This window comes from Strix aluco, chromosome 4 (assembly GCF_031877795.1).
Source record: "Strix aluco isolate bStrAlu1 chromosome 4, bStrAlu1.hap1, whole genome shotgun sequence".
Classification (NCBI taxonomy): domain Eukaryota; kingdom Metazoa; phylum Chordata; class Aves; order Strigiformes; family Strigidae; genus Strix; species Strix aluco.
The window spans coordinates 48,832,824-48,857,036 of NC_133934.1; the positions used below are offsets into that span (position 1 = coordinate 48,832,824).

The 24,213-nt window shown below is 38.3% G+C and overlaps 1 protein-coding gene across 1 annotated transcript; it reads left to right on the plus strand.

Annotated features, from left to right (window-relative positions):
* Positions 1–1,075: 1,075 nt before the first annotated feature.
* Positions 1,076–19,833, plus strand: PLRG1 (pleiotropic regulator 1). Its single transcript, XM_074822978.1, has 15 exons — positions 1,076–1,161; positions 3,051–3,157; positions 3,370–3,512; positions 4,871–4,924; positions 6,551–6,644; positions 7,049–7,139; positions 7,336–7,437; positions 9,648–9,740; positions 10,080–10,229; positions 10,348–10,449; positions 10,940–11,042; positions 11,649–11,757; positions 13,028–13,167; positions 15,953–16,146; positions 17,118–19,833. Exons 1-15 carry the CDS (start codon positions 1,153–1,155, stop codon positions 17,175–17,177), a joined length of 1,551 nt encoding a protein of 516 aa, XP_074679079.1. The 5' UTR covers positions 1,076–1,152; the 3' UTR covers positions 17,178–19,833.
* Positions 19,834–24,213: the final 4,380 nt, after the last annotated feature.

Sequence of the window (24,213 nt, forward strand, 5' to 3'; positions counted from 1 at the left end):
CAGGCAATTTGTGTTCCAGAAATAATCCCAGGCTAATGCCATCCTGTGGCTAATAGAGAAGACTGGTTTGAACCAACAGATGTGGCACTGGATTATTTTCAGGCCCAAACAGTTTGCAAACTGTTCACAGTTTAGGCACGCAGACGGACATAGTAAGTGGCTGGCAGAATGGTAAAGAAGAGCAACGTGATGGTGGGGCTGCAAAAGATGTGCTTGCCAAATCCCAGCTTTAGCCTGGGAGGACAAGATTTACCGAATTTAAGAGCAGATGAGTATATGTAAAGAAAGTAAGCACCTGTTTGCAATTTGCACATGTGAATTTGGCTATTCTTATGAATGCAAGTGAAAAATCTGCTGGAGTATCAAGGTACATTTTGACGAGAACTACAGCCTCTGCCCTTTCGCAACATACACCTTGATGTGGTGTGCAGGGGCTGCCAGCTCGTTCACGCACAGCTTCAGTCTTCATTGAAAGGAGGTCCTGTGGACCGAAACTAAAGATACTATTTCCAAAAGGCAGTTATAACGGCTAGCATCCCGTATCATACTGTTTTCTCTTGTTTAGAGGTTGCATTTCAGTCCTGGGACTGCTTTTCCACATCCCCCTCATTTTGTGTGGTTCCCTGAACAGCCTTTGTCCTTGAGAACTCATGAAGAAAACAACACTTAAAAACTGTAGCTGCACGGCCCAAAAAGCCTGCAAAGGCCAAAGATTTCTACAAAATCAGGCTGAGCAGAGCGTATTCAATCCGTCTGCGTGGAGAACCACTGCACAGATGCCATTTATCCCCTCATTCATCAGTCTGGGGCAGGGTTAGTAAAACACCAGGTGCCCTTCAGAAAGCTGACTATCGCGCTCTTCTGGTCGGCACCCGTCACTGCAGCGCTCCCGTCGCAGGGGACAGCGCCCCGAGCCGGGCCGCACCCCCGGCCAGAGCCCGCGGGGCCCGAACCCGGCATCCCCCGCCCGCCGCCAGGCTGCCGGTAAGCCCCGCCCCGCCCCGCTCGGCTCCGCCCCCTCCTGACCCGCCCCGCGCGCGCCCGTGCCTGCGCCCTCGCGACGCGTCACTTCCGGTGTGGCGCGGAGCAGGCGCCGGAAGCGCCTCCATAGCCGTTCGGGGGGAGCTGAGGCGGTGGGAGTTCGCCGGCGCCATGGTGGAGGTGAGGGGCGGGGTGGTCGGCTCCCCCGCCCGCCCGCCGCTGGGGCCCGCGCGTCTTCCCTGCCTCGCCATTGAGGCGCCCCGGGCGAGGCTGGAGAGCGCTGCCGGGGCAGCGGGGCGGGTTGGGCCCGTGAGGGGGCCTGGATGGGGGGGGGGGGGAGGGAAGCCGCTGTGGTGCGGACCACTGAGCGCCGCACCGCACCGCACACCCACTCCTCCCCACCCCCCTTCCCTTGGTACGAAAGCGCTGCTGTGGCGGTAGACCATGGCGGTCCCTCCGCTTTCCCAGCCTCTGCCCAGTCCGCCCCGGGGGACAGCGAGTTGCGTGCAGGAAGCGAGGAGGGGGGGTGTTTCTCGGCGGTCTGAGGGGCCGTGGTGCGCGTCCTCGGGCTCTGTGGGGCTGAGGCAGGAGTAGGCAGCAGTTTTGCTTTGCCAGGCTCACGCCCGATATGGAGTTGGTGCTGGGGTCTGGGGAAGTGATGCTGTGATGCCCAGCCTCCTGACTTACTGGCTTTGTCAGCTGGTCAGGAAAACGGTAGCTTTGTTGCGAGGGCTTAGAAGTAAAGCTGGGGAGAAGGCCACTGGGTTTAACACCATGGAATAGTTACTTTGGGGTGAATGTCGTGTACTTCTAAAAGTAAATAGTGTTGTCAGGAATATATAAGATCCAAAGACTGTTGCCCCATGCAACACTATTAGCTGTTTTTTACCGAAGAGCATCTGTCAGAAAATAGTTGTAGAGTCTTCTCTACTGGAGAGGCATTGTGTTACCTACTGTTCATGTGGTGATGTCAACAACTACTGCGTTGTTGAGTAGTAATTAGCTGCTGTAATTCTTCTTTGTATTATGAAATTCCTAATCCAATTCCAATGTTGGGGTTTTTTTTCACTTAATACCTGGAGCTTGCAGGAGCCAGCGCAAAAATCTTGTGTAGGTGCTACCTAGTTAGGAGAGTAACAGCCACTTCAGAATGGGTCAGTGAGTGGACAAACAACTTCCAGGTCAGGAAAACAAAACCTACAAAGAGCTCAACAGGGAAAGCACCTGTGTAATGACTGTTGAAGGCTGGGCAGTTGAGTGATGTTCAATGCCAAAAGTTATTAGTGTGGCTTCCAGTTTCTTGCCATTGCTTGTGTGACATCCAGAACAGTCATGCAGGGAGTTTTAGCTTTGTACCTAAGCAGGCAGCCTCAGATTTCTAATGGATTTTCTTTTTGTCCATTGGAGGGAAAATATTAATAAAAAAATAAATCATGCTGTTGATAAGCAGATATTCTAAAGACATTAATAGCTTTTTAATTCTGCTTGTTAGTTCCAGAATGGGATTTAAAGTATGTTTTGCTCATAGTAACAAACAAAAATTAAAAGGAAAACAAGTTTTGTCAGGTTTGATTCCAAGTTTTCTCTCAGTAGACTGTGCTGAGCCTACATAAAGTGGCACCGTGCACAGAAACTGATGAGTGTCCTTGTTCTTTTTATGGTGGTAGTAAAATAAAATTTACAGGAGTGTTTTCAGAGTGGGTTACTTTATTGTCTACATATAAAACCAGAACTGGAATGAATGAGGGAAAAGCTTGCATGCTCATGGAATTGTCATGTAGATGCCAGTGCAGAAAGTCTGATCAAAGTTTTTGGCTTGCTTTTCAAAGTCTTGGCAGTTTCCAAGAAAGGGAATGTTATTCTGAGTAAACACTGATTCAAAACAATTAACAGATAAACTTAATGTTTTAGTTTCTAAGAAGAGTGGTGTTTTTTGTGAACTAAATAGTTCTATGTCATCTAACAGTACTGAAGTCTGAAGTTGCTACTCAGTTCAATTTATGTTTCAGTTTTCAGTTTTTCATTTAATTATGTCTGAATGTATTTAAATGTTCTTTTCTTTATTTTAGGAAGTCCAGAAGCATTCTGTGCACACACTTGTGTTCAGATCTTTGAAGAGAACCCATGATATGTTTGTAGCTGATAATGCCAAGCCTATCCCATTAGATGAAGAAAGGTAAGTGCTGTAGTCAGTGAAGTTTTAAACTATGTTAGTGATTGCTTCATCCAAGTCAGAAGTTCAGATGTTTCTGTAGAGTTAACAGTGTAGTCTTGAGGGAAGAAAAATTTTAGAATTGTAAAGTAAGTTGTATAAAATCTTTGGTAAAATATTTCAAAACTTAGTAACAGTTCAAAAATCGGGGTTTAATTGCTTTACTCTTCCAACAGTCACAAAGTAAAGATGGCAGTCAAGCTGCGTACAGAGTACGGCTCAGTGTTACACATGCCTACTCTTAAAGAAAACTTGAGGGAGAAAGGAGGCCCAAACACAGGGGATCCTTACGGACACAAACAGTATTCTGGAAATCAAGGTTAGTTTGCTCTTAATTTACATTTGTCCTTTGTTTTGTAACAGTCTCACTGATACAAAATCTGGAGAATGCAGTCCAGTGTTAATCCACTGGAGATAAATATGGAAATCAAAATACATTTTTTGGATAGCTTGGTATTTTTCTTGCTAGGTTCCACAGGAGGTAAGTGATTCAGAACAAGGAGGAAGTTTGTTTTAACAAAGATCTGTGGTGGTTTAGCCCCTGCTGGGGTCTGAGACCATGAGGCCGCTGCCCCTCCCCCACAAAGGGAGTGAAATACAAAGCCCTGAGACTGAGATAAGGAAAGGTTTAATACAACAGAGCAACAGCAAACAACAAATAGCAACAATAAGAATAACGGTGATAACAACGAACAGAGCAAAATATCTACCAATACAACAGTGAGAGGACCAGATGTATAAAACCCCGTGCTCCCGCGCCAGGATGTGACGTGCCAGGATGTGAAGTCTGCCCGGCTAGAGCTCCCCCCCCCACTGTTGGGGTAACTTAACACTATCCTGGTTAAACCAGGACAAGGACTAATAGGGTGCTCTGAAATTTTTACAGTAATTCATTAGTAAAAAGAGTAATTTTTGTGGTGACATTAGTGTGTGCTGTATTTAGGTGATAAAGAAAGATGAGTAATATATTCCTCTGTTTTACAAATTCATGATGGTCAAGGACATGTTCTTTTGTTGTTTAGGGGTTTTTTATTTTGTTTCATAGAATTTTTTCGGACTTTCTTTAGCTGTGCATCTATTAAACCAGAGAACTTACTTTAAATCTGCAGGTTTTTTCAATCTGTGTATGGTTATATATAAAGCATGTATGCATTAGATTACATATGGAAACTTGTCTTCTAAAGAGTGCCAAATGCTGCCTTATTTCAGTTGAGATTTTTTTCCCAAGGTACTTTATTTGGAAGTATTCTGAAAGTGAAAGATGTTGAGAGATAATGAAAAATCTCTTAAGAAGAAAAGAACCTTTTTCTTTTCTGATACCACAGACAATCAGTTGTTTTGACTAGCTTACATTTCAGATACCCGTGCTATTTCTGTACTTGAATTCTTTTCCATGATATCTTCTTCAAAAGGCATCTTTGACAGTATGAAGATTTTTCTCTTGAGAGTCCTTCTTGGTAACAGGTAGCCTCACCATTTTAAAAATGTTTTTTTACTCTTGAGTTTTAGAAAACTGAGAACCAGAACAAATGAAATTAATAAAAATAAGTGATGTCTAAGTGTAGTACACTAGAAGTGATTGCTGGCTTTTCCTCTGTTTTCCTGTATTTCTTGAGTGCATCATTTGCAGTGCAGTATAAAATGTCATTATTAATATGACATTTTATTGCTCTTTAGGACAAGAACTTGAGTATTTGATAACTGGTACACATCCATACCCACCTGGACCTGGTAAGTAAAATTCTGTAAGTGTTTGCCTGGGGTTTTTGCCTTCCTGTAAGAACTAGACATCCTCCATCCTAGCAGGATCAGGCTGCTTCTCACTGTGAATCCATAACTGATAGCAGTGGGAAGTGCCATTCTTGTCTTTCATAGTATTGATGCAGAGAATTTTGTGGCTGATAAATGTTCTGGGATAGGAGGTAGGAGGAGGGTATAGGTACAGGTGCAGTGTCTTCTCACTAAACATCAGTGGATGTGAGCTTGCTGTGAGATGGTCATCCATTTCTATGAGATTTCACTTCCTGTGGTAACATCATCACAGAAATGTTCTAGGAATCTCCGCTTTGGTATTGTGGTCTCCTTTCTCTTGGAGAGCTTGCTGAGACCCACAGATCCCTGGTGCCTCTACTGTTGTGGCAGAGCTGCTCTTACGATTTTATTGTGAACAGGGAGGGAGGTTCCAGCTAGAAGGAAGTTGAATGACAAGAGGGATGTATGCTGCTTTTCATCACCAGAGCAGAAAGGTGTAGGTATCACCACCTTGCTCTGAGAAAGAGATATTAGGGTCTAATAATTTTAGCGTCATTTGGTTTTGTCTGTGCTTGGAAGGGTTATGTTTCTTTGTTGTTACATTGGCCATTGCTAATTGTCACTGTTATTGATCCATCCTGCTCTGTCCTTGTGGCAGTTTAGTTTTAGCTGTTGATCTTTTACTGTTAGTGCTTATGTTTATGACAAATATGGTGGAAAATCTGTTGTGGCTTGATTTGTAAGTTAACAGATGTGCGTGTTCAGCCATTAAAAAAACCACGCATAGTTGCCTGTAACTGTGGGGTCAAGACTTGCCTACAGAGGTTTTCTCAAGTTCAGTGTTCTTTTAATAGATTCAGATGTGTCAGGGTTAAAAATTAGATTTCTTTTGTTGTTTCTTGTTTTAACCTGGACATCTAACCCAAATGTTCTTTTTGTTGTCAATTGTCAGAACTTTGGTTAGGAAAAGAAATAGAGGAACAGGATAGATGTACCAGTCTGCACCAAAACTACACTGTGTAAAGAGTTTTAAAATTAAAAAAAAAAAAGTGATCTGTTCTTAGGCTGAGGTTATAAATCATGAGTTGTAGTCTGAAATTCTCACTTCAGTAGGACTGAAACCTTTTGTAGTTCTGGCACCACTGCTTGATGCCAACCACCACATAGGGATGGCATAAAAAACTGCACTACAGAGCCTAAGTTAGCAAATACTTCTCAAGATCATGTTTATTTCTGTGATGTTTGGTTTTCCATAGTAGTTGAAGCTGGATAAAAAGATGGACGCTGCTTCTAGTTAGACTTTTTTTTGTTTCCAATGACAGGACCATACTGTTTTCTACTCTAGAAATTGTGTACCTACATATGTAGTAGAATCAAGACGGAAAGGTTTTGGGCCAAAATAAAAATTTCAGAAGATGTGACTTGCATGTGAAAAATAATGTAATTGAATGATGGGATTTAATATTACAGGGGTGTGACGAGCCCTGGTTCACAGATGTGTGTGTATATATACATGTTTGTATAATATACTTTTCTGGATTTTCTTTTTAATAGAGTTGTCTTTGCTTTTGCCATGTGGTTGTTTTGTTTTGTTTTTTTTTCAAGGTGTGGCTCTGACAGCAGATACTAAGGTCCAGAGGATGCCTAGTGAATCTGCAGCGCAGTCCTTAGCCGTAGCACTTCCTGCTTCTCAGTCCAGGTACTGCTGTGTTACTTTATGGGCATTTTTGTTATCTATGGGAATTTCAAGGCAAAACACATCAGTTGGGATAAGAGCTACTTTGAGTATTTTGAATGTTCTAATTTATAAAATGTTTAAAGAAACTACTTTTAGTGTGGCCAGGCATTGTTTTTGTCTACGTTTTTTTTTTTCTTGCATGTCATGGACCAGGGGAAATTCTGTTTAGATAGAAGAGAAAGAAGTGAGGCTTTGTTCGTGGGTGTGTTTTACCTTGAGGTGGTCAGGCACTGGAACAGGTTGCCCAGGGAGGTTGTGGAGTCTCCATCCTTGGAGGTGTACTCCATTTGACTGGATGCAGCCCTTATCACTTACTTAATAGAAGAAGTTGATTCCAATTCATCAACCATTTTCATTCAACCTAGGTTGGATGCAAATCGGACAGCTGCTGGTGTGGGTGATATTTACAGGCATGCTGGAATATCTGAGCGTTCGCAGCCTCCTGGGATGTCAGTGGTGAGTTTGTTGCACATCTAATGCGAAAAGCATGTAACATTCACCGGATTGCCTCTGGATTCATTTGTGTGTTGTGTGGAGATCTCCTGACTGACTAAATTTAATCAGTGTTGAGATGTCAGAGTGAGAAGGTTTTAGGTTTGGGGCAAAGAGGTAAGCTATAAAGCGTAAGAGTAACCTTCCTTTTAACTTACAGGCCATGGTGGAAGCTGGTGGAAACAAAAATTCTGCGTTAATGGTGAAGAAGGCCCCGACCATGCCCAAACCTCAGTGGCATCCACCTTGGAAACTATACAGAGTAAGTTACAAGTGTATGACATGCATATAAAAGTAAATGAATATTTTATGTTCTATAAAGGCTTCAAGGCATAATTTTTCTTCTCATTCACAAAAATGAAGTAAAATGAAAAGTGATCACAACTAAGTTGCATATGCACACTCTCTCCTTAAATAACAAAGAGGTTGGTTTACAAACATTTTTCATTCTATTTAGTAAATTATTTTGTGAATATTATTAATTTTACCCTTTTGTTTATGTAGGTGTAGCTGTATTGTGATAAATCCATTAAAGACTTTGTTTTTCCTAGTCAGATTCTTTGGTACTCAAAAACAAGGTGCAAAATTTGAAACTAATAACATGTTAAAGAAATACTCTATCAATGTTAACATAATGAAATTGTCTCAAAAAAACCTCAAAGGCAGTCAGTGTCTGAGTCAGCCAGACTTCTTTTATTTGCTATGAAAATGGGAGGAATAAGCTTCATACTTTAATCACAAATTACCTCTACAGTTTAGATTGCTTGACTTCTAGTCTTGTTTTTGACTTAGTCTAATTTGCCTTTTAATTTTCTTTAATAGCCATTCCCCCAAAATGTCATATCATCTTTAAACATTTTGGTGATGAGTATGGCAGGGTAGTGGAGTTGAAGGGAAAATCTCTAAGCATATGTATTAGTTCAGACCTTTTTTACTTTTCAGGTGCATCTGTTTGAACGTCTAAATTTTTTTTTCTTCTGAGGGGCTGATTCTTACTATGAAATTTAAGCAGTTTCATATTTTGTCTGAGAAAGGGTGACTCTTGCTTTAGGAGTGTTAGGCTTGATATTTAAAAATCTCATGCTCTTGTATCAGAATTGTCTTGTTTTAGCACAGTTCATCTAAATATAGTATGATATGTAGGCATTTAGATCCTCAGAAGAGTCCTGAATGCTGTATTAGTCATAAATCTTAAGTCTAATCTCAAAAAGTAATTTTTTGAAGAACACTTGTGCTCAAAGGAATATATAGGTTTTCTAAATACAGCAGTATTGCAATATGTTCTCTATAAAAATTAAGGCAAATGCCATTTGAAAAAATAGCACCAAAATAAACCCGTGAGAGTTTTAAGGTAAACAAATGACAAATGCTTACTTGTTAGGAGCACTTTCTTTTCAGAGAGAGACTGTAAATACAATTCAAGTCACTGTACTAATTCTACCTGTAAACAGTTTCAGTGGAGGTTTGCTGTCAAAATCTGTGCTCAACAGGTCAAAAGCTTGTTCAAGCAACTCAAATAGAAGCATAGCTGGAACACCAAATGTGGGTTTCATCTTACCTGTTGCTTAAGATCTGCATTTTAACTGCTCTTCCTAAGCTTGGTGTGAAGTAATTTGTGAAAGATGGGGACTTAAAATAGGTCACATTAATTATTTCTTAGATTTCTCCCCTGGAAATGCCTATTTCTATTCATAGACTATGAAGAAATCTGGACAGCTATCTCAGATCTATGTGGCTGTGGTCTCATCTGGTCAGAAGAATCCACTTAAGTTTTCCAAAGTATTTCTGCCTAAGAACTTTTGTGCTTTAGACCTTTTGAAATGAGCTGTATGACAGTACGTGGAATATGACATCCAGTGAAACCTAATATGTGTTTTGATTTTAGCTGTTTGACTTTGGAGAAATTAAAGAAACAAAGACTGCTGTAAGCAAGCCATGTATTGGTAGAGCTTTTCTTCTGAGATGTCTCCAGTATTTTGTTACCAGAAAGTTTTCAACATACTCATCTTGCCCCTTACTTGGGGAAAAGGAGGTGGTGGTGTGCTTTAAGAGGTTATTATATGGCAATGTGATTTAATAGCCAAGATTTTATATAATTGTTCTTTATTTTTGTGTAAGCACTATAGAGCATCATAAGGAACGGGTGCTTAAATACCATCTTACTCTGCAAAGCCTTAGGTGTTGAGCCACAGTGTTACAGCCTCTCAAAGGATTTGAAAAAGTTGCCTATAGGAGCAGGGTCTTATTGCAAGTTCCCCAAGTCTAGCGTATGACATGTAAATTTCTGGTAGTCTTGTCATTTAATGAAAGTAGAAATCAAGCTCTCTTCAGATCTAATTTCACATCTGGCTTTTTGGGGAGCATGCATTTCTTGGTGAATACTAACAAATTCCAGTGTTGGAGAATTGAAATTATATTGACTGGTGCATGTGTATTATTTCTGATTTAGAAAAATTTTTGGTTTTTCTAAAGGTTATCAGTGGTCACCTGGGCTGGGTGAGATGTATTGCAGTAGAACCAGGAAATCAGTGGTTTGTTACTGGCTCTGCTGACAGAACCATAAAGGTAAGAGGTTGGAAGAAGTCACTGACAAAGTTTGCAGGGGGTGGCTTTTCTTGTTCTCTGGTTATTTAAAAATGTCTTCAGCCCTTGGAAACAGTTTCTTGCTTACTGCTTACAGAGTAATGAAATGCAGAACATTTTATTACCTAGTCATAAAGGATTTGTGGAGTATTACTACTTCTTGAGATTTCATTTATTACATGTTAGTAGCTGGAGAGCAAATGTTTGTTATTTTAATTTTTAACTTCAAGTGCAGCAGGATCAATTACATCTGGGCTGTTTACCCAGACTATCACTGTGTAGCTTTTAACTGTCTACCTCAAAATACCTATTTTGATGCAGATTTGGGACCTTGCTAGTGGCAAATTGAAATTGTCTTTGACGGGACACATCAGTACTGTACGAGGGGTGATAGTAAGTGCAAGAAGTCCATACCTCTTTTCTTGTGGAGAAGACAAACAAGTGAAATGCTGGGATCTTGAATACAATAAGGTAAGCTGTAGTTTATTTAATTGGAATTAATTGGTGGTGGCAAATATAAAAATGATAGCATTTAGAATATTCTTTCAAATATCCAGTTGGTGTGTGTGCCTTTTTTTAATTCATCTAGGTTATCAGACATTACCACGGTCATCTAAGTGCTGTCTATGGTTTAGACTTGCATCCAACAATAGACGTACTGGTAACATGTAGCAGAGATTCAACAGCACGAGTAAGTATAGCATTGTCATGTTTTAAAGTCTTGATATGTCAATGTGCTTCAACGTCTTCCATTTGTAAAAGTGAATGCTTACCAAAAGTTAACATGAATTGACATGAAAATACTAAGATTTATGTTAGTGTTGTCTTCCATTGTTAATAAAACTGGAGCCCAAATACACAAAAATACAGTGTCGCTTCAGGATGATGTTTTATTTCTTAATTTACTAGGTAGACTACATAGTATGTATATGATGACTTAGTATTTAGAGGATGGTATGGTTTTATGGTGACTTTAAGTTATCTATATGTCTAGAAATTCAGTGGCAGGCTCCTGGCTCCCCTTGAAATTTGTTGGCTGAGGCAGTTGTGTGACGAATTGTTGGATGAAAAATACAACCAAATACCATAGTTTAATTTATAGAACTGTGGCAAGGAATTCATGTAATCAATGACAGTTCATAAAATACATTGAATATGACTGACTTACTGTGAATTCATAGATTTGGGATGTAAGGACGAAAGCCAGTGTGCACACACTATCAGGACACACAAATGCAGTAGCGACTGTGAAGTGCCAAGCTGCAGAACCACAAATTATTACAGGTATAGTGGGCATGGTTTCACAAGTAACGTGATTGAAAAACTTAATCGTTAATATATTTGCTCAGTAATTATGTGAGGGTCATAATGTTGTCTTTGTTTATCTACAAAAGTAATAAGAGAAACTTAATTACTACTTTTCTGTTGAAAATGGGCCATGCAATGGCTATTTCATACTATTAATGGTATGTTTAAGCAAATATAGCTATGCATTGTTTGAACATTTTTCTGCAATTCCTTTGTTTCTGGTGCTCACATTTTTTGTTGTAATATGTATTGACACTTGCATTTTCTATGATACTTCACAGTTCTCCCCAATTCAATTAAGAAGTGACCAGTACCATGGTTAAGCGTAAAGTTCATCTTCTTTCCCATTATGTCAAAATCTAATTTTGCTGTGTAACTACTTAGTTCTTCTTGAATTTCAATCTGTAAAAAGACTATTACAATCGAGCATCTTTCTTGTCTGAGGTGGTATTAGTATCATATTTTCATAACAAGCATAATATTTTTGTCTTTTTCACATAAAAGAATTTGGCTGCTGTATCAAAGTAATAGCAATGATAGAATCAATATGATGGTTTCTACTATTTTTTATTTTCATTGTAGGCAGTCATGATACTACCATACGGCTCTGGGATTTAGTGGCAGGAAAAACTCGTGTTACTTTAACAAATCACAAGAAATCTGTAAGAGCAGTAGTGCTACATCCAAGACAGTAAGTTTTCCTCATTCTTTTACACTTTCCAATTCATAACATTGAGTGGTGACAGAAAGCCAGTGTGAGTCATGATTTTGAATGGTAGGGCATAATAATGTGAAAAACTTAAAATGCTGTAAAAATGTACGTATCGGTTCTCAGATACCTTTTACTACATTGATTGTGCTCCCCAAGTACTGGCATTGGTGTACGTGAGCAATCCTGAAAACGTCTTTTATCCCACAGGATTTCTTATGTACGTGCCTTTGCAGTCCTTGAGAAATCAGTGACACTGGACTTGTAAGGACAATAATAAATAGATAACTGAATGATTGTTAGCAGAAAGTGAGGTAGTTTTGTAAAATGGCGCGTGTGTGAATAATGCTAAAGGAGACAATGATTAATACAAAGGGGTTCTTTTGAATGTGTGGTTCACTGCACAAGACATTTCAATCTAACGGGCCTTAAAAAGAAACTTCTTGTGGGTATTTAATCTTTGAAGCAGGTGATGTTGGAAGTGCGCAGAATTTAGATGCTTTATTTTGATGCATCAACAGTTGCCTGTTTGGATAAATCCCCATTAAAACAATGGAGAAAATGAATTCACATAGAACTGCAGTACTTCTGCACCTTCAATATTTTAAAATTCTGTCAGTGCAGAAATTCAGAATCTTTGATATGAATAAATTCTGATCCAATCTGTGTGCCTGGAAAATTGTAAAAAGCTTATGATATGCCTGTTAGCTACAGCAGAGAAAACCCCTGGTTTTACTTGTATTCTAAAACAAACAAAAAAAAAGTGGTTTCAGGTTCATCAGTCATAGTTCTTGAAAATAAAGTGTTTTTATCAAGCAGTAGCTGCTGTCAGCCTAATATTCTGTAGTTTTGGAAGACTACCCAATACTGGGTTTTTTTGTTTGGGGTTTGCTGCTTTTTTTTTTTTTTCTCTGATACCCTTGCTGATGATGCCCTTATACCTGAAAATTTGCCAGAATAACAACTGACAAGAACTTTATGTGCATTTTTAATATTTGTTTGCGTATTAACATCCTATGTGGCATAGGATTTATAAAGTTTAGGTAGTCTGTGGAACAGAAATCAAATAGTAGAAATGGGTAATTCATGACTTTGTAAAATTGCTTCATTTTATGTGAAGTAAAAATGTCAGAAAAGCAGTTTTAGTATTAAGTGATTTTGCAGCTAGCATTTAACAGTAGTTCCAATGAAGCACATTTGCTATCCTTACAGCTCTTTTGAACTTTAATATACTGTGCTTATTTTCTTTCAGTTACACATTTGCATCTGGTTCTCCAGATAATATCAAGCAGTGGAAATTCCCAGATGGAAACTTTATTCAGAACCTCTCTGGTCACAATGCTATTATCAACACACTGGCTGTAAATTCTGATGGTGTTTTGGTCTCAGGAGGTAAAATGAGAAATATATGTTTATATTTCCTCTTTCTGCTCCCCCATGTATATATGGCTAGAGGTCCTTAGGCAGAGATGCTTGCTGAGCTCTCCTTTATTTGGGCCTGCTACAACATACAACTTCATTTTATAGCGAGTAGGGCCACGTTTATCTTGGATGTTACTGGGCTGCATGCACAAAAAAAATATTTGAAAGATCTTCTAATGTTCTGCAGGGAAGAGGTTTCCTTTTCCCAGCTGGCTGCTGCTGCAAGGCTCCAGAGTCCATCCTCTATGATCTCCTAATCATTAGTGTCCCCTCAGGAGTGGTGTGGAAATTGGAAGCTGCTTGGGAGACATCTGGTTCTTTATTGGCTGCTCTCTTAGTAACATGGTGATGCAGTGAGAATGGATAGAGGATATAGAAACTTCTTGGTAAAACTTGCTGTACCATTTAGATGTGAACTCTTCTCTGGTTTTTTATGCAGCACAAATGCATTGATTCTGTTGTCTCAAAGTTTTCTTGCACGCATTTTCTTATGTTATCTTTGTATTGTTTAAAAGACTGATAGTTAATCTCCAAATTTTATTTGGCTCTGTGAATCAAAACCATGTTTACTCAACAATATTATATGTTCAAGTGTTCTGAAACTAAAAAATTAGCCACTTGGCTCCAGTGCGTGTGGGAGAATTTTGTATCTATTGTGACACATCAATTTAATTCTTACATTCAAAAGCTTCAAGAATTTAATAATAATCTGATACATTAGAGTATAGTCAGTGGTCTGTGAGCCCCCAAAGTCTTGAAACTTAGTTTCTACTCATGTATCTGTGTTGTGGGGGTAGGAGGAAAATCCTGAATGCTTACTGTACTGAACGTGAATAATTTTATGTAAGAACATTTATCTCCTACTGCAGGTGGCATTTTTCTATATATATTAGTTACCCAAGCACTGTAATAAAAATATTTTGTTGGAAGTATGTGTTACTAAAACCTTAATCTGTGATGTTTGAGAGTTTTATGTTTGTACAAGACAAAGTACATATGTAGGCCTTCTTAGTGACAAGCTTTTTTTGAAAGTAAGCTTCTAGAAATCCCAACTGGATTCAGATATTTTCATTAAGGCATTGTGTCTATGTAGTAGGGAGATGGTGTGTTTTTAATGTAGATGCTGTTATAAACAGGAAATGAGTAAACAGTGTGGAAAAAGGAAGTGCTAATTTTACAGCTTGAGAGCTGAGCTCCAGAGAAACAGTCCAAGATTGCATGGGAAAACAGAGTGAAAGCAGGAGGTTAAACCCAAATCTCAGAGGTCCTACACCAGTTGCTTAATCATAAGATTGTCTTGAGAGAGCTCTAGCAATCAGAGGAAGGTGAATTAAGAGGCTAGACTGTATTGCTCCACATAACTTGCAGAGCCTGAGTTTTCACCTCTTGGTTTTGCTTGTCTAATCTTTTGGGTAGTTATAAACAGGGATGGGACTTAATTCACACACCACATGTGAGAAGACAGTTTAAGACGGGTTCCATGAGTTTGCAGAAGCAGATACTTATGAAAAACATTCCTGTGTTTGTAACCAGAGCATAACAAAAAAAAGTAACAGTTGTACACTTTGGAACACTGAAATGCATTTGGTCCCATTTGATTGCATTTGATACAGTATGTTCTGTAGGCTAGGGATGTGGAGTAAGATGGAAATGTGTTGGAAGGTAGCTAATTATATTGTCAGCTTACCCTGGTTATGTTTTCAGGACTGTATAAAAGAGGCCCTTGATTTTTAAATTTGGATAAAGCTCTATTTGACAACTGGCGCATTCATAGTGAGAGCAAGAACTTGACAAGATACTGGACGGGGCACATAATTCATTCTTTATTATTTTGAAGGAACTTCTAGAAGGTCTTTGTAGGACTTTTTTGTGTTAGTAGTAGTTGAGGCTTTAGAAAAACTTGTTCTTTCTCCACATCAACCCCCCTATCATTTTAGTAATATTATTTGTTATTTTTTTTAAAAATTAAAATTTGAATATTGATTTCTTCCCTTTTACATCCTCATGCTATCTACAGCAACTTCAAAGAAGCTGATGCTGAATTAAAATAAGTTGAGGTTACCTTAGAGTATTTTACTGTAGAAACACCCTTCTTGAAACTTCTGGATTTCATGTCTAGCTGGCAGCTGTGGAGAAATTTTTAATAGATCTGTTTTGGCTAGATAATACTTTGGGAGGGGATGGTTGTTTGTAACTGAAAAATTGCTTTGAGGGCAAACTTCTGAATACAAAGTTCAGATTGCTGTGAATATGCTGTAGCTGATGCCAGTAGCAGTAATACTGGCAGTGATTTAAACCGCATTGAAATAGAACCTCTGCGAACATCAAGCCTGTTTCCCATTAGAGACTCCTTAATGTCTGGAATTTGTTTGACAGGATGCCGCCTCTTTGTTCAACTTCAGTGGAGCCACTGCACAGGGAGCTTGATATTTAGAATGCCAGTCCTTACTGTGCTTCCAAACCAGCTTGCTGCAGTTGCCTTGTGATGTAGTGTATCATCTCTCTGGGTTATCTGATACAAACTGGATGAGATGCTGAGAAAGCTTCCATCAGCCTTCTTAAACAAGATCAGCCTTTCTTAATTAAGAAGGAACCCAGTAGAAAATAGGTAACCTTGTAGGGTGTACTGAGCTATTCTACATGAATGTTATAGCTGATGTATTCCTGATGTATTAGTTGTTCATGATACTGTTTTTAGAAAACACATAGTTAGTATTTTAACCAATTAATTTCTATGTTTGTTTGCTTGTTGCAGCTGATAATGGTACAATGCATCTTTGGGACTGGAGAACTGGATACAATTTCCAGAGAGTACATGCAGCTGTACAGCCAGGCTCTTTGGACAGTGAATCGGGAATATTTGCTTGTGTTTTTGACCAGTCAGAAAGCAGATTGCTAACTGCTGAAGCTGATAAAACCATAAAAGTATACAAAGAAGATGATACTGCGGTATGTCAAAGTGTCTTTTTAATGTATTTTCAGGAAATCAGAAATTTTCAAACAAATGTTACACGTATCAACTTGTGTAATCTATTTTATTGACGTTTGAAAGCAACATGTACGTGATAATGTTAAGAGGACAGTAGCTACTTTCTGCACTCCTAAACCCTTATTAATGCTATAGTACAAATAAGTGTCAGGTCTGTCAATTCTTCTGCAAAAGTCCTTTGTGATAAAATTTGGAGAAATCTTACTACAATAATGTACATTGTGTTTTGAAGCCAGTAGGGGACTGTGGTTAGCTGTATTGATTAAAACATAGGAATTAGCAAAAAGATTACATTTAAAGATTTATTGTACTTCTGTATATAGTCATTTGCGGTAACAATTTTTAGAATTCAAAGCAAATAGCTTGTTTTCAAACTGTTATTCTCAGATCTGAATCCACTTACTAATGGAGAAAATAGATTATTCTATAGTTTATCAAAGTATGTCTTCAATATAAAGAATATAAGGCTTATTATTAAACCTTGGAATTTTTGCATTGAATTAGACTTGGAGCAACTCTTAGATATAAAGGAGTAAGGGGTGTTTTATCCATTTTGCAACTGGGCAAATTGTAGACTGGCATTTGCCAATACTGATGTAGATACCGCTGGAAGGACTGTCTCTGGAATTCCTATTCCTGTGCTTTGATCACTCCAGTGCTGTTTCTGAAATGCTATTGGCAACCTGATTTTTGTCCTTGTTGCAAAAAAAAAAAACCCAAAACAGAACAAGTCTTGTCGTGTACTTCAGACAGTGGGATGATATAAAATTTAATTTGGATAAATTAATTGCATAGTAGATTAGGTAAATATAATGTTACATATGAAATGGAGTATATGTACTAGGTGAGTAATATTTTAAACTGAACCCTAATTACAGGTGAATTTCAAGTTAAAAATAATCCTTATGAGATTTTTCTTTTTTCCCTTCAGACTGAAGAAACTCATCCTGTCAGCTGGAAACCAGAAATTATCAAGAGAAAGCGATTTTAGTGCAGCAACATACTTAAGCTGTAATTTTGTTTCGACTTTCCTGAGAGCATTCAGTCACATTTTGTTCTGCCTAGAACAGCAGAGCAGGAAGTCAGCTAAGTCATTGCTATTTCAACATGTTTTATAATAAATTTTTTTTCTCTTTCCTTTTGTCTTTCTTTGGTGTGATCCCAGCAAACCAGTTGCAGCTGTTAACTTTCTCTTTGTGGAGCATGTATAGTTCCTGAAAAGGATAGATGTGCCGGTGGTTACTTTTTTATATGAATCTATTGAGTGTAAGTCTAAAAATACTTTGAGCCAGGTTTTCTGAAAGACCCTTGCTTGACTCCAAAAGTTAATTGCAAATTTATGCATAGAAGCCATCTACTGGAAATTTCTTGAGTGACACTTTCAGATTTTAGACCAGTATTGCTTACTGTACATATGCTAATTATATACTGTAATGGAACAGTATGGATACTAAATTATAGAGTAATAGAGTAATCAAGAAAGAAGCAGGACGATACAATAATAATGTAGTTTGCTTTATAAACACAGTCACTGAGCATTGCCAGTGCTGTGTTATTGAATGAAATGGATCTCCGAAGTGTTTCTTTCCCTAGGAAAGCTTTCACATGCAACTAGACATCTTCACTCGTTGCGTTTCAGAGTGGTGGACCTTCTGCAGCAAGGACCACTATCAAATCATATTGTTCATGCTTACTACAGGGTTAGGACCAGTTGACTTTCTCTGTAAATCACTTGGGTTTTTTTTCCATTCATCCAAAGCATATATGACATTAGAGTTCAGTGAACTTTTAAAAAAGTTATAAGAGGAAAAGCTCTTAAGTCATTCCAGCCTTAATTTTTGATGTTGCTGCCTCCCCATTATCTTGTGAAAGAATTTAAAATAAATTTTAAAAAATTACTGAAAGAGAATTTGTTCTGTGGCCATAGCATTGATAGTAAGCAGTTCACAATAATTATTTCTCTCCTCTGCCAGTCTGACATTTCAAATCTGGGATTCACATTAGAAAAATGGCAGTTATTTGAATGTAACTTACAAAAAGCTAGTAAAACGAAGTGTTGTTTGTATTAGGAGAATTTTTGTCTTGTCTTTTGTGATGCACAGGTGGTCTTGTATTTACAATTTGAATGTTTGACAGTGTCATTTTAAGCAAGTCCATGCTGCATAAATAACTGAATTTTCATTGACAGCTATTGTCTGAAGCATCTTCACAAAAAAGGGAGGGGAGTATTTGGTATTTACAAGTTGTATTAAACATCTTTTATTTGGATGATAATTTGGATTTTTCTAGATCTTTATTACAGGTGTTTTCATTTTAACTAACATAATAGGGGAAAATACAGGTTGTGGCTTATGCATATTTCATATTGCTGCCAGTGCTTCATTCCAGAAATCAATGAAGTATTGCTGTTACACAGAATTTTCTTGCTCAGAGTAAAATCTTCTGTAGGAAACCACAGTGGAGAGGAATAACCTACTTGAGAAGGAATGGGATTGTTGTGGATTTTTTGGTTTGGTTTGGGGTTTTCTTTGATATTTCTTTTGATAATGTGGAATCAGGAAGGGGAAGTTAGAGGCTTTGACTCACAGTTCTAGCACATCTTCTCTGTACCAGTACTCTCCTTTAAAAAAATGCATTTATTCCACTGTTTACCACTTTGAAGAGAGATCAGAAAGTCTCCTGCAGAACCTGTGTTTCTTCCCTGGACTTCTGCAGGAATCTGTTGGCATGGGGCAGTAGTTGCCAGGGCATTCTTTTTGTGCCCTGAGTAAAGATTTGGTTTGTAAATTAAAGGCTATGCACATCATTTGGAATAATACTTTTCCTTTTTGGCTCTATTATATGCTGTCCAAGTTCTCAGTGTGATTTTTTTTTTTTTTTAATTGTATTATTTAACATTTGATTTGCATGTTTATTTCCTTCCTAGCAGTTTTATCTTCCACTTGACAGTAATGTGAATATCATCACATATACTTCCATAAGTATTTATGACACATCAAGATTATCAGATTTCATTTAAGTGCTTCTTTATTTCAAAGTAAGCCTAGATAGTGAGTTGTTATACACATGTATCTGATTGTGTAGGATACAGTGACATTAGATTTGTCCATGTAAGTCAGAAGGTGAAGCAAAAGAGGAGGATCTGGTCCATTGGATGTATTTTCCATGCTTCTGGAAAGTGTCACCGCAATGTCAGTTAAAGTAATCTTGAATGGAAGTTTCTCTCAGAAAATAATTCTTGTCATTTATTTCATAAAATTTGATGTTGTCTTCTGTATATGATCAAATCATACATGTTTCTGCCACAAACCTTGGGTTTTGTTTTATACTGTACATAATTGCAGAGAAGTAATAAAATGTTTTTTGTTTGTAACATAATTCCAAAAAGTGTAACTGGTAAAAGTGATAAAATTTAAGATCACTCTTTGCTGTATACTAAAGCATACAATGTAAGCAATGCAGCTAGAATGCTGTCATTTGCTGGCAGCATGAAAGTTGTGCAGAACAGTATGACTTCGGCAACTTAAAGGCTTACAGAAGTTAATCTTTAATAGCCACTTCCTTTTTAGTCCTGTTACATAAGAATTAAAGTGCTATGCCTGATTTAAGTGACAGCAATTTGGCCATCAATAAAACCTTCAATACAATATGATTTCATGTCTTTTTTTCCATTTTGGGTTTTGTAGTAAGAAGAAGAAAAAATAACTAAATATGTATTGAACGTTAAAGTAATTTAGGATTAAAATTGATGACTATTTCCCATAGTACAGTAACAAAATATTTATGCAGACCACCTGTAATGGAGAGAGAAAGTACTGATGGCTATTTTATGAAGAGCTTCCTATCTGCGTGAAGGGATTAACAAAACAAATGCAGAATTGTTCATGAGTTTTCTCTAACGTGTTTAAAAAAGACATTGAAACCTCTCTGCAGTTAAGTATGAGGTCTAGGACAGGTTCTGGATGGGGGCTGTGTGGGTGGAAAAAAGCTTAAACTAATTTTGGTATGTCTTACTGGGAGCAAATTAAAGGGATATTTCTGTCCAGGGCACATAACTGAAAATTTGGTCACAATGAAATCAATGGGAGTTTTATAATTTCTTTTTTGAAGTCAAGATTTCACTCAGTGGGGTCTTTTGTTGTTTTTTTTCCTCAAGTGAGTTGGAAAAACTATCAGTCTGGCACATCAGGTATGCAAGCATCCATAAAGGTGCGGTTTTTTTTGTGCACAAGATACATCCTGCATTGTTCAGATGAGGCTTCTAAATTTTTATTAGTACACCTAAGAAAATGGTGAGGATTTGGAAATTAATGAATGTCAGTAAGCCTGATAGCTGAAAAAGGTCAACCTGCAATTTTGTTCTATAAAATTTAATGTTAGATTTGTTAAGGACTTGAAACTAGCATAGATATGAGTGTCTATGGAAGCTGTTTCATAAGCAGAATATGCAGTTGGTGAATAGCTTCACTGAAAGCAAACAAGTCTTCAGCTGAAATGGGTTGAAGGCTGCATGAAGAGAGAGAAGCTTTCAACTTGGTTTTTGTCTAGTTCAAAAACTTGGCAGATAGGGAACTACAGATTTCACTGGTGGTCATTTAGGTAGAGCTTGTCACTTGGGGAGACTCCATCTGATGCTTCTTTAATGGCAGCAGCTAAGAATCAGTTTTCTGGCTTTTACATCCTGAAGTCTTACAAACTTAGTTCTGTGCTTAGAAGGTCAGAAGTTGGCTGAAAATTGGCAAAAAAGTTGGATGAAACAGGAATGGCCACGCCTGACTAAAGATGATCCTTCCAACAACTTTGATGCACAGATGGGAATCTATTTCTTGGTTTGATTTTCAGTAAGCTTCTGTAAGCAAACTGATTGCAGGGCTAGCAAAATGTAATTGCTTCTGTGAATGCTTTTTCACATGCATTTTTCCTCTGCTTCCTTAAAGAAAAAAAGTTCATCAGTAGTCATTTAGTATTGTAACTTCATCTAGGATGTGTCAGTAACTTGAAAAATATCAGCCTAAACATTCACAAATTTTGATGTTGGAAAAGACTTTAGAGGTTTTCCAGCAAAATGACCAAATCTAAGCAAGAGAATTTTCTCTTTAGTGTGTATTCTACCAATTGCTGTAAAGCAGCAGTTAGATATTTTTAAAGATGTATAAAAAACTGTAAATTTTGCTTTAGATGGAAACTGTGGAGTTTTAGATATGAAGTCGTTTTTTTCAAAATGTTCTCTTGAAAATTTTTTTAAAGGTTTTGATCTGAGGGATTTACAGGATCAACCCTTAGATGTTACTGTTTTCCCATTGCTGCAGCTTTGTAATGTTCAGTTGTGACCCTTTAAGTCAGTAACATGTTAACTTCAGGTGCAGGTAATCACCAGGCTTTTGCTAACCTTTCTTTAGGGTTTTTGTTTTGAATAGAATGAGTACATAAGCCCCAAATGTGTATCTAAAGCATGGATTAATTGGGGCACTTGCCTGCAAATTAGACCTCAACAATAAAAACAATAATTGAGCTAAATGCTTGTCTCCAGGTAAGGAAGACTGAAATCACTGACAAGAAAACTACACTTGAAAATAAATCGTAAGTTTGCATAGACTTGGGGAAACTGTATTGTGCTGGTTTGTTTTTTTTTTTTTTCTTTCCTCAAAAATTCCCCACACCTTACACTTGTGTTTGAGAAGTGCAGATAGTGTGTGAAACGCTTGTTTCTTCCAACATTTTTTGCAACCTTTCTGCTTTATTTTTAGGGAGACCATGTGTTCTTGGAAAACATGTCACCTTTACTCTTTCTGCTGCAGTAACAGCTCTTGGGCTTTTGGATGCTGCAAATGTCTTTCCCCTGCGCCCCCCCCCCCCCCCCCCCCTCCCCAGCTGAGGAGGGCTGAAGGGTTAACTCCTCCTGGAGCACGGGAGAGTCAATGCAGCATCAGTATGAGTTATGAGTACCAAGGGCTACACCTAGAGGAGAGACTTCCTAGAGACCAGGTAAGAAAGAGCTGTAATTAACAGAAATCTCTCAGGGAGGTGAAAAGGACAGTAGAAAAACTAAGACTAGAAGAGACCAGAGCTATGACAGCTGAAAGGAAATACTTGAAAACATGCTACATTTACCTGGCAGGCTGAAGGAGAGGAGATATTTGTGGATTAGATGAATGCTGCATGGGTCTAAGGGGAGGAGGAATGGAAGAGAAGAGTTCTAGTGTGGGTGCAGTCAATGGTGAAAATGAAAACACGGGCATCCTGATGCAGATTCTTTTGACAGCAGCCTATAAATGCATTTCTGAGAAGTGCTGGTATTGTGTGTATCTGCATGTTCTGGTAGCCTCATGCTCTGAAGTATAACTCATGATACTTTAGAAAATTCTTTGGCACATGAAGAATTGCCGAGGAATGCAGAGTGAGGAGTCTGAAGGGTTTTGCTGCTGCAGTGGGATTTTTATGGAGGAAGCGCTTGCAAGTACAGTTCTAAACGAGGCTTAAGAGTAAAGCATGAAGAGTGAAGCCAAAGTTTGCGTTGTGAATAGCTTAAAAAGGCTGATTTTACAGTTGATTGAATGTAAGGATTAATTTACAACACTGAGTTTGCTTCTTTCTGATAGGCAAATGGTGAGCTGTAGAATGAGACGTGAGTTTATAGCCACGGAGTATCATGCTGACAGGATGCATTGCTGTTGGGAGACTATCATGTGATAAATAAGGGTGTGGCTTGTGCAATCAGAAGAACTTTCGTGCTGCATCCAACAGCATTTTTTTTTTTCACCAGGAAAAGACACCACAAATCTTAACATGACTTAACTGTTTCCAAGTAAATCCCCTTGACAAGCAAGCTTCCTGCATTGACAACTAGAGATCTGCTCTCAATAAAGCAGCAATATAGAGTATGAATAGAAAAATTCCATACAAAAATTTGAGTATGGCTTCAGCTGCCAGATGAGTCAAATTTCATGTCCTGTAAGTATATTAATTCTTTCCTGCTCATTTCATTTCTTTTCTTCCCATGAAACATGGTAATGAACATGCTTCTTTCAAAGAAAGCTTGGCAGGGCAAACCTACCGGAATCGATCAATTCTGTTAATGACTTTGTTCTATTCTGGAACTGAAAATCCCAGTGAATGAGTTTTATTATTCCATGTTGCTCTAAATCAATGTTTAACAGGAAATTCAAAAGTAACTAGTGAGTCAAACTCATCATGGTAGCTAAATGAAATTTTAAATAAAAATGCTTGCTGCTAATTAAAATGAATGTAGGGAAATGCAGTGTATTTCTCTTCCTGAGCAAACCCGGTTTTTTAATTTGTAAGTGAGGTTGTAAATGTCCTTTAATTACCTAAGGGGAAAGAAAACTACTCCTGGTGTTACCCACTTTTAGTGGTGTTGATATATGCAGTTGAAAGGTCAATGATGCTGTTTTTCTCCAGCCATTAAAATAGGATGACTGTGCTTAAAATGGCACAGTGTGTTTCAAACTTTCACACCCTGAAGAATTTCCAGTAACGTAGTCCTGTGGTCTACGGCAGTGCATTTTTTAAAGTATTCTCTTATACAGGTTTCAATTTCCCCTTGATTTTTTTAGGCAACTGTAGCCTTTAATGGGGAAAACACTGCTAAGAAATTGGAAGCTATCTTTAGCATGTATCTCCAGCCTGATTAATTATGATCTGGTAACTCCTTTCTTTTCTTCCTTTCTCCCAAACTTGTCCTGGCCTTCTTCCATCAACAGCATCCCCATGGAGCCTGTGAGATCCTCAGCTGTTCTGGAGAGCTTCACATTGTCCAGGCGCAGTGTGCAGTGCTATGGATTACTCTTCCAGGTCCCCCCATGGTTCTGCCTTGCTGCATCAAACATGGTGACTGAACTATGTGGTGGGAGCGTTTTGTGGTGGGAAGTTGTTCTTGGAGATGGGAAAATACTGACTGGATAAAATATTATTTTCTCTCCTGATGGGCAATCTGATGTTGACAGATGACTGTTCTCCCTCCATTCTCCCAGTTTTCTCACCCTACTTGATTTTTTTCTTGAGTCATC